The following is an 11,464-nucleotide window of genomic DNA, read 5'->3' as shown; positions in this document are numbered from 1 at the left end:
AGAAACAATAAATGCTGGAAAGAGTGTGCTGAAAAGGAACCCTCTTGCACTGTTGGTGGGAATGTAAATTGATACAGCCACTATGGAGAAGAGTATGAAGATTCCTTAAAAAACTAAAAATAGAACTACCATATGACCCAGCAATTCCACTACTGGGCATATACCCTGAGAAAACTATAATTCAAAAAGAGGCATGTACCACAATGTTCATTGCAGCACTATTTACAATAGCCAGGACATGGAACCAACTTAAATGTCCATTGACAGATGAATGTATAAAGCAGATGTGGGGGCTTCCCTGGTGGCGCAGTGGTTCAGAGTCTGCCTGCCGATGCAGGCGACACGGGTTCGTGCCCCGGTCCGGGAAGATCCCACATGCTGCGGAGCGGCTGGGTCCGTAAGCCATGGCCGCTGAGCCTGCGCGTCCGGAGCCAGTGCTCCGCAACGGGAGAGGCCACAACAGTGAGAGGCCCGCGTACCGCAAAACAAAAAAAAAAGATGTGGTACATATATACAATGGAATATTACTCAGCCATAAAAAGAAACGAAACTGAGTTATTTGTAGTGAGGTGGATGGACCTAGAGTCTGTCATACAGAGTGAAGTCAGAAAAACAAATACAGTATACTAACACATATATATGGAATCTAAAAAAAAAAAAAGAAATGGTACAGATGAACCTAGTTGCAGGGCAGGAATAAAGAGGTAGACATAGAGAATGGACCTGAGGACGCGGGGTGGGAGCGCGAAGCTGGGGCGAAGTGAGAGTAGCATTGACATATATACACTACCGAATGTAAAATAGTTGGCTGGTGGGAAGCAACAGCATAGCACGGGGAGATCGGCTCGGTGCTTTGCGATGACCTAGAGGGGTGGGATAGGGAGGATGGGAGGGAGGCTTAAGAGGGAGGGGATATGGGGACATGTGTGTGCACATGGCTGATTTGCTTTTTTGTACAACAGAAACTAATACAGTATTGTGAAGCAATTATACTCCAATAAAGATCTATTAAAAAAAAGAATCAGCAATGGAATATTTTTATTTACTGCTACATTATGGGTTTAAATTTTTTTGGTGGGGGGGGAATGAGTGGGGGCGATGTTTTGTTCCGACTCAATCATACTCAAAGTATAAGCTGGAATAACCAATTCAAAACCCACAAGAGTATTCTTAGGTTTTTGTTTTGTCCTCAGCAAACTATCATTATCCTGGTGATCATGAAAATGACATGCACCAAACAATCCAGTGCTAGAACCCAATGTCCAGCATCTTCAACCACTCAGTTAAGTTCGCTGAGGGAGCCGGCGCTTACCCACCCCTCCGCTGGCTTTCATCTCTAGGTACGCACATGATGCTGACTGCCAACGAAAGGTGGGGAAGAGGATTCGTTAAATGTATATTGAATATCCAACTGCAGGGTATGTCATAGCTAGAGCACTATTTTCATTGTATATTTATAACATTTTATTTAATCTCCTTGGAGTGAAAAGCAGCAACAGTGGGAAAGTTTATTCTTTAAGAAGAAAATAATAAACTGCGGAGAGTGAAAGTCTCCTTGGAGGATATCATCTTATTAAAAAGCTTCATGAACTTTCAATGAGACTCTAAAATAAATACACTGTGTAGGTTGAGCATCTCCAAGTGAAAACAAGGTTTCTGAAATCTAATGAGAGTCACCAGAAACATGAATTCTTTAAAAAACAAAAAAAATTCATGATCAGGTGGAATGATTTAGATCCTACAGTATTTCAGAAGAGAGTCAGTTTCAAGCAGCTTCTATTAACAGCTCCAGCCTGGAGGGGGTGAATTGTGTTGCTTTCTTCTCCACCTTTCTCCCCGGGGAGGAGACACACTGATCACAGGTCTGGCTGAGCGACGGAGCAGAGTGTTGGGGCGTGAGAAGGAGGCCCATGCCTACCTGGAGGGAAGGGCCAGGGATCTCACTCTTTCTCTCTAAACCACCAGCAGCATCTACACCTACCCTACTGCCTGGCATCTCCAAAGTGCCTCAGAAATGTTCACAGAAATCAAGAGGAGCCCATCCAGGAGCCATCTTGATTCAAGGGCCTAAGTTACACCTGGCCCTCAGCCCACATGGAGACTGAAGCCCACAGACAACAGGGAATGCTGGTCATGAAAACGGAAAAGCAAAAAGGAGCACAACATTGCTCCTCTCTCCCTTCCCTGGATCTGCAACCTGTTTCTGTCCCCTGGACTGGATGGACCACAGTGTATTTACAGCCAACTTGGGAGACCAGGGGAGAGCCTGGCAGTGAAAGGGGACACAGCCATGAGATGGGGTGGGACTCCCTCTTCCCTGAATGCAAGATACTTTAAGCCAAAGATTTTGTGAAATGACGTTTATTGTTTTAAAAAGCTCAAGTCTGGAATTAGATAGTAATGATAGTTGCCTAAGTGTGAATTGACTAAAACCACTGAATTGTAAACTTAAAAAAAAGCAAGCTTAAGTTGTATGAGACTCACCCACACTGGACTTGTACCAAACGCCTGACTATTCCGTTCCCTCAAACCATGGCTTATGTCACATTTTTTTCAGGAGATTTCCCTAAGAGCAGCTATTTGCAAATCATTACACTTAAAATTTAAATCCAGACGATTTGATGTTTTTTGGAAGAAAATGTACACTAACATGCTTCTTTATGCCTTCAGATAACAAAACAGCTGGTGTGAGAAGGGGCTGAACAACAGTTTCCGTTAGATTCTCATAGGACTTGCTTTTTGTTATATACGCAGAGAAACAGATCTAAAGGAAAATATTATCTGGGCTCAAGGTAGTGAATGGCATCCCCCAAACAGACCAAAGACGTTGACTTTCCATGGAGTGAAAGTGTGGCCACTCCACGTATTACCTCAGAACTTATCCTAAGAGAGAGATGGCAACCTTGGCTCAGACACTGGATCTAATTTATTTTATTCCTGCTGGTCTTTCAAGGTCTGACGAGGACCCTCCCTCAATCTTCATCCAGGTGACCTGCACCCACTCATCTAGCTGCCACCCAGTTAGATCATACGTCATATTTTCTTCCCCTTTTCCAGTGTATCTACCTCAGGGCACTTTAGCTTTATAAGCTACGATGCTGTTGTCCTTGAAGAGAAACAGAAACACTGCAACGTGTGCATCCTTTTTCATTTACTGAGTAAGCTTTGCTATCCCTCACAGACTGAATAAAGTGAATCACATCGCAGAGGGGCGCATCACAGCGAAGATGTGCCCAAACACAAACCTCCAGTGTAGTGCTTATCAGACATCAATTTCACGTTAAAGATGCTTTGGAAGCATCTCTACATGCCTTGAAGGTGGTACATAAGACAACCAGTGAATGTGAAATCAGGAGTGCGGCTCCCTGGGTATAAGAAGGTAAGGCCCATTCATAAATATTCATGTCTTACCATTTAAAGAGAAACCGAACACTTAAGTTAGACTTTTGATGGATCAACAGGTGTGTTATTAGATTTCCATGTGATAGAGAGTCACGAACAGTTGACCACTGTGGACACTGGGCACACATGGGACCTATGGTCATCAGTGAACAGTGGGGCGGATTACACGGGATTTACTGTGCTTCCACGGGCCACACGTGCTCACATGGGCAATGCCTATGCTTCTTCACCTCCCCAAGTCATGCCACACTCTCGCTGCTTATAGGACGCGGGGAAAACACAACCGCCAGCAAGAGTGCAGCTCAATTTTGACAGAGACTTAAGAGAGAGATTTAAAATCCCTTCTGGGTCACTAATCACACCAAGTGCTCAGCAATCAGAGGCTGACCATGCTGGACTAGGCAGGTGGGCAGGAAGCCTGGTCTGATTAAGGCAGTGAGCAACGTGGTGAGAGCATGGAAACAGATTCACGGTAACCACGTACAGGGACCCAGCTGGCAAGTGCTACCGAGAGAAGAGAACTGCAGTTATTTACAACGCGCAGCCGTGGCCCTTGTAATCTTCCGTCGGCACAAACGTTCATTTTAAAATCTGGTAGTATGCAGAGAATTTTCTCCAAAATAAAAACTTGAAATAACATGAGGACAGGAACCAGCGGCTTCATCTTGGTATTATTATCCTTTCTATGGCACAGAGAATATGGTCCCAGTTTTTACAGAATATTGCCAGGAGAGTCACAGCGAAGAAGGTGCCGAGAATGTGGAAGCGGCTCTTCATCATGGGCGAGATGAACTTGGCGATGGTGGACACACACACCAGGATGACAGTCATGAAGGCCAGGACCACATTGATGCATTTCCCCAGGAGGACCTTGGCGTTCACGGTGTCTGTCTGCAGGGCTTGCTGCTCCTGCTGGTGGAGCTCCAACTTAGAAATGCGAGTCTGGCAGGACTCCAAGGCTTCCTGTGGGCGAGAGGGAGAGCGAGGATCAAATGCTGTTGAGATCACCAGCAACACGTGAGCGTGAGCTGGGACGTGCGCGAGGGCCACCCAGCTCAGGATGCTGCTGCCTGTGCAGCTTCGAACTGACGATGATAACGATGATGACGGTGATGACAGACAGAGAAGTAAGACAAGAATCCCAAGGCTCACGTTATCCTGTCCTTCACAGACAGAACGCGCATGTATCTACAACCATGAAGTACCATGAATGAGGAATTACGGTTAGGTATTTTTGACTCCACCTATATTTAAAATAAAGTGCATAAAATACTGGCATCTGGTGGAACCATCAGGGACAAACCAGAAGAGGGGTGGGATTCCATTTTGTGACAGGTGACTAACTCCAGTCACGAGGTAGGTGACATCTCCAACTGCTAGTCCTTTTGTTGTTTTCTTTTTGGCTGTGCCACACGGCATGTGGGATCTTAGTTCCCTGACCAGGGATCGAACCGGGGCTCCCTGCAGTGGAAGCACAGAGTCCTAACCACTGGACTGCCAGGGAAGTCCCACCAACTGCTAGTCCTTATTCCACTGCTCAGTCCATGTGCACCTGTTACAGACCAGTGGAGGACGGAGGGAGGGATGGGGCCCGGCTGACTGTGGGGCTCTCATGGCTGCTCTTCGAACGCTGCGTTACCAGGGCACTATCTGAAGCTACAGCTTCTCCCCAGATCTCATTCTTGCCAAGGCTTTGATTACTAGACACGGACGACTCCAAGTATCTCCAGTCCAGCTGTCTCTCTTGAGATTGACTCATGTGTCTACATGTGTCCTGGACATCTCCACTTTGAGCTTCTTAAAAGCACCTCAAATGCACCATGGTCAGCTGTGGATTCATATCTGCACCTTCCCTGCTCCTGCCATCAACCGTGTCCCTTCCAATTCCTCTTCTCAGAAAACAGCACCAAGTTGTCATGTGAGAAACGTGAGAGGCATGCCTTGACACCCCTCTCGTCTAATCCAGCACCCGGCCCCTCCGATGCAACATCTGGTATTTAGCTTAACTGGTCCATTTCTCTCTCCTCCCACAGTAACCCCCCACCTCAGTCATCAGGGTCTCCACCTGCAGTAACTTTCCACGCATTTCTCTTCACACCCTCTTGGTCTTCAACCTCATGAATCCACTTTCCACACAGCAGCCCAAGTGATCTTTGAAGGACGCATATCTGATGTCACTCCTTCTTGTAGAAACTTTTAAATCTTTAACGTGGTCCAGGCCCAGCCACTGTCTCCTGCCTTGCTTACCTGGTAAGCCTCTTCCCCCCTCACTGTGTTCTGGCCATACCGGCTTTTTGAAGTTCTGAAAAGGACCATGCTCAGGGCCTTTGCACACGCAGTGTGCTGTGGCCGAAAGGTTTGCCTCCCCACACACCATTCCCCTCTACCTTTCAGGTCCCACATTGATGGTCACATCCTGAGGGACACCTTCCTGGACCCACCAGACTATGTCAAGTCTCCCTCTGGCCCTTGTCCCTAACCAAGGGACCACACCTGCACCGCGCAGGAGGTACGTGCTGGCAGCAGGAGGTACGTGCTGGCTGAATGCTCCAGACTGGATGCCAGTAATGGGATATGAGGCTTGAGAGAGAAAAACCTTACACCTCTCGGGAGAAAAGGATCGAAGTAGAGGTGGTACAAGGAGCTCCTTTTAGTTCACGAGCCTGTTTTCCAACTCATTTACCAATATGTGTTTGCTCAATTAAAATCCAGTCATGTTTTCAGGTTTTAAACGAGCATAATGGCTCCAAAACTTATTTACTTTCCTTCTGCTGAACATACTCTATGGGCCAAGGGTTCTCTGTTACTATAGGAACTTCCATTATACAGGCTACCAACAAAAAAGGTACAACTTCTTCAGATCTCACATTCTAAAAAGTTCCGGCTTTCTACAATGACAGGCGAGTGCCCCCAATATCATGCATTCTTTTCAAACACTTAGGCCCATGGTGTCCTCTCTTTTAGGCATGGCATGGAAAAGGTGATAGGACAGGATAAAAGATCAACATTTTAGGCAAATTCATTCATCTGTGATTGGGTTGATGAATTACATATACAAATAGACTAATCCTAGAACTGCCTTAGAACTTCTGTCAAATTTTTTACCAAAAGGAAAATCCAAGAAAATTAAGCAGTGAATTCGTAAGGAATTTTGGTCACAGCACCCACTAAGAGATATACAGCCCCACAATCTTTAGTACTTCCTCGGGCCCAGTATTTAACTTATTGGGGATAAGGACAGAGGACAGGATTGTCTTTAAACTCTTCTAATTGAGAATTCAGGGTTAAAAAACTCATTTGCGTTTTAAAACAACAACAAAACCCTTGCATCCCTATAGGCAACAGTCACCCTCACCTATACGACTCCATCATCTTGTATAACCCTGCCTATAAGAACAAAAGAAACAAGAAATAAAGAGGAAGCTGAGCAGGTCCAACTGCCAAAAGCCTCAAGAAATATGGCTACTCATACATAATAAATACAAAAATTGGCCAATATTTATTTTTATCCGCTTATTACGTGTCAGGTAAAGATTTAAGTACTTACATGTCTTATCCCATTTAATCCTCCTGACAGCCTTTTGAGGTAGAGCTCATTAATATTTCCATTATATAGATGAGGAAACTGAGGCACAGCGTTGATGTGTGCAGGTTTACGGTAAGAGGCAGAGCCAGGATTCTAACTATCCTAACAAGAAAGACCCTCCAGTCACTCACACAGGCATCCTCTTTGCACTTCTGAGCTACAAGGTGAAACTAGAAAATGCTGAGATGAACTCTTCTAAATTTTTAAGCTCTCTTTGTGAAGTCCCTCCCTTTATCTTACCCCTCCATCTCTAAAGTATGTTTCTTTAAAAAAAGGAATAATAATATAAACCCAAACCATCCCCTAAATAAGAAAACCATATATTTAGACATCAGCTAGTGGCATCCCAGACATATTCTAAAACAGAATGCTCTAATAAAACAGACTGCACTGTTCACCTGGCAACACTTCACATTTAAATGGCTTCCCATTTTTTAAACCAGTCAGCAGTGAAGTTAAGTCTCCTAGCCCAGAGCAGTGGCAGAAATCCCCCAAGTGTCTTCTGCACCAGGGTCCTCAGAGGCAAACAAGTCTGATCTGTGGCTCCCAGAAGTGTCCAAGTAGACGTCTGGGATTAGCACAGGCTCAGCCCCAGACACAGTGTGGAACAAAACGTGGGTGGCTAAAAGTCGGCTTACACATTGTGGGAGAAATCTCTCCTTCTGTTTCAGCCCCTTGTAAAGTGGGGCTGGAGAAAGTAAGCACTGCCTACGAAGAAAATGTGTAAAACTGAAGCTGAGCATGACTGCGAGAGTATACTTTTTTGTTTTTTTCTTTAAAGAGGTGATCAATGGGCATGTAAATCACTGCAGCCATTATGGAAAAACACTATAGAGGTTCCTCCAAAAATTAAAAATAGAACTACAATATGACACAGCAATCCCACTTCTCTGTATATACCTGAAGGAAATTAAATCAGTACCTAGAAGAGAAATCCACACCCTCATATTTATTGCAGCATTACTGACAATAGCCAAGACATGGAAACAACCCAAGTGTCCACTGATGGACGAATAAAGAAAATGAGGTACACATACACACACACACCGACACACACAGGCACACTATGCAGCCGTGAGAAAGAAAGAAATAGTTCCATGTGCAGCAACATGGACGGACCTAAAGGGTATTTTGCTAAGTGAAATGGGTCAGACAGAGACAAACAACTACTGTATGATCTCACTTATCTGGCAGAATCTAAAAGCGGAAGGGAGGTAAAATGGATGAAAGGGGTCAAAAGGCACAAACTTCCAGTGATAAGGTGAATAAGTCCTGGGGAATGTACTGTACAGCTTGGTCACTATAGTTAACAACACTGAATTGTATATTTGAAACTTGCTAAGGGAGTAAGCCTTAAAAGTTCTCATCATAAGAGAACAAATTTGTAACTATGTGAGGTGATGAATGTTAACTAAACTTATTGTGGTGATAATTTTGCAATATGTACACATACCAAATATTATATTGTACACCTTAAACTAATACCATTATATATGTCAATGATATCAGAATAAAAATTGGGGGGAAAAGAGACCCTCTAGTACCCCTAAAAAAAGGAGCTCAAGAAGCCTAGGGTTGCTTCACTACAGCGTTAGTATCACATTAATACTGGAGCATGCCTTTGTTTATACTGATCCAGTTACCCCTTCCCTCCATCCATCAGGATCCCACCCACCTTCAAGTCCCACCTCCTCCAAGACATTTATTCACATTCATTACTCAAGGATTATCTGCAAGACCTTGGTCAAGTCACTTAACCTCTCTGTGCCTTGGTCTCTACATCTGAGAAATTAAGAGAATAACAAAAACTACCTCAAAGGGCTGTTGTGAGGAACAGATGGGGAAATTAGACATGTAAAGTGCTTTGATAGTGCTTGGAACACGGCATGCACTCAACTGCTTGAAATTCCCACAAATATGAAAGCTATTATTTTAGAGATGAGCAAATAGACTTAAGGCTTGCTCAGGACCATGAAGCTGGTAAATGGCTGGGACTGAAGTCCAGTGTCTGACCACTAAGTGGACCCCTGCCCCACTTGTCCATAGTTTGCTGGGCACTGCACGCCTAAATTTCTGAGGCTTTCAGAGTCTGCGTCACGTGATTTGGCCCTTGTTCACATTGTCTTGAGCCAAGTGGCAGTTGTGTTACTTCTGACCCTCCACCTAGGCGAGCATGCCGAAAGCAAGATTTATCCAATGTTTTAAAATTTGTAAAAACTGTGGTGATGGTGGGGAGAGTAGAGTATCGGTGATAGGCTTGGGGTAGATAATAAATATTTGCTAACTAATTTAGGCAGAAAGTAAACAGAACATAGCTTAATGTCTATAACATGAGCTAATGGGGTTAATATGGTGAAGAATAAATGTTTGCTCCACATGCCAGAAATCCCTTCAGGCTTGGGGGTAATGCACTTAGTTTGTTAAATGAATGAAAGGCTGGGAAGAGCCCACGTAAGCTCTAGTGGGGAGAGGAAAGGCACCTGGATGTCCCGTGACCGCTCGTGGGCCTGGTAGGCCACCTTCTCCTCGATGCTGGCCAGCTCCTGCTTCAGGTTGGACGTCTCGTGCTGATGCAGGTCCGTGAGGTCATGCAGCTGGTCTTCCAGTCGCTCGTACCTTTCCAAAGAGAGGAGGTGATTCTGAACGTGACATTCCAAAGGTGTTCTGACAGCACTTAGAAAACGGCATCCTTTGTGTCTCACTGTCACCAGTGCCCCTTGGCTTGCTCTCATCCCCAGGCAGACTGTGCTTCCAAAAAAGTAAGTCAAGCTGTGGGGAACATGCTTTTGGAAAACACTGAACTCCAGCTCCAGAAAGGACTGGTCTCTGCAGTCTTAACTCTGTCCGCACCGCTGAGGGTTCATGCAAACCAAACCTGGCTTTTCCACCCACATCAGACCAACACCTGGCTGTGGGGACAACAGGACAGGCCTTATCACTGGCACATTCACCAGGGCTGGTCAGGAGACAGGGCTGTCAATCCTCCTGCTAAAGGCGAGGACCCACTGGCATCCTGGTGCTCTTCCCTCTTCTGACCCCACAGTGCCTAATGGTTCACGGCCACAGCTCTCATGCGCCAGAGAGGCTGTAAGGAAATGACCGATTTCTACGCTGGAGCCAATTCCACTTATTTCCCAGTGCACACAGTGATTCCGAATACATGTGTCAGCGCTTAGGACTTAAGTGTCAATTCAAAAATCATGCTTCTTGCAAATTAAAGATGGCTTATCAGGTGGCACTTCCGAAAGTCCAAATCTAAAGTAACAGAACCACAAAGATTCCCATTCCCACCCCCAATCCCCTCAGAGAAGGGGAATTTTGTATTGTATTTGAAACCCTGTAATATTTATTTGGAAACAGGAAGCACTATTTGGGGAAGGTGCATTAGCCTGGATGACTTCGATCAACGCCAGTTTTAGACGCTTAGTCACCTCATAGAATCATTTTAAAAAACACTTTGATATAGATTTAATGATTTTTCTCAGGTAGGATTTCACAGGTGCCCAATGTTGGTGTTTTGTAAGCAAGCCTTTAAAAAATCTCTTGACAGATGAATGGATAAAGAAGACAGGGTACATATATACAAAGGAATATTACTCAGCCATAAAAAAAAGTATGAAATAATGACATTTGCAGCAACATGGATGGACCTAGAGATTATCATACTAAGTGAAGTAATAAGTCAGACTGAGAAAGACAAACATCATATGCTATCACTTATATGTGGACGCTAAAAAAAAATGATACAAATGAACTTACTTATAAAACAGAAACAGACTCACAGACTTAGAAAACAAACTGATGATTTCCAAAGGGGAAAGGTGGCAGGGAGGGATGAATTAGGAGTTTGGGATTAATGTCTACACACTACTATACATAAAATAGATAATCGACAAGGACCTACTATATGGCACAGGGAACTCTACTCAATACTCTTAATAACCTATATGGGAAAAGAAGCTGAAAAAGAATAGATATATGTATAACTGAATCACTTTGCTGTATACTTGAAACTAACACAACATTATTAGTCATCTATACTCCAATGTAAAATAAAAACTAAAAAAAAAAAAAAAAATCTCTTAAAGGAAGTAATACAGTGAGTGACCAAATCATGGAGATCACAAACATGTTATATAACAAATGAGAGCCAAAGCTGTCCTAACGGATGCTTGTGACTTGAAATAAAGGGATCCAAAGGGTGCTGTATCCCAAACTATCTGAATGGAATTAAAGTCAATATTATCTGGAAAAACTGTGACGCAGAAACAATTCTTATGTGACAAAGAATCCAAAGTCAAAGATGTAGGTGGAAAGGTTTTAAAAAATCATTTCATAAAATATGACAGCCGAAAAAAGCCACATCTCTAAATTAACACATATATAAAATCATATATCACATAAAAAACGTGTAAAGTAAATTTAAATTTTAACTCTTATCATATGTAATAGGCATTCACTTTTTTTTTTTTGCAG

The 11,464-nt window shown here is 43.8% G+C and overlaps 1 protein-coding gene across 9 annotated transcripts in view; it reads right to left on the bottom strand.

Moving 5' to 3' along the window:
• Positions 1-1,324: 1,324 nt before the first annotated feature.
• TMCC3 (transmembrane and coiled-coil domain family 3) overlaps positions 1,325-11,464 on the bottom strand; it is a 266,106-nt gene continuing 255,966 nt past the window's right edge. For all 9 annotated transcript variants that reach the window (XM_060306615.2, XM_060306618.2, XM_060306619.2 and 6 more), the window contains 2 exons: positions 9,469-9,604; positions 1,325-4,365 (listed from right to left, as the gene is read on the bottom strand). In XM_060306615.2, the coding sequence (XP_060162598.1) occupies positions 4,063-4,365; positions 9,469-9,604 (439 nt within the window). In that variant the 3' untranslated portion in view covers positions 1,325-4,062. The remainder of the gene's footprint in view (positions 4,366-9,468; positions 9,605-11,464) is intronic.

The sequence above is a fragment of the Globicephala melas genome, chromosome 10, assembly GCF_963455315.2.
Source record: "Globicephala melas chromosome 10, mGloMel1.2, whole genome shotgun sequence".
In the NCBI taxonomy this organism is placed as follows: Eukaryota; Metazoa; Chordata; class Mammalia; order Artiodactyla; family Delphinidae; genus Globicephala; species Globicephala melas.
This window is presented reverse-complemented; position numbering and strand designations above follow the sequence as displayed.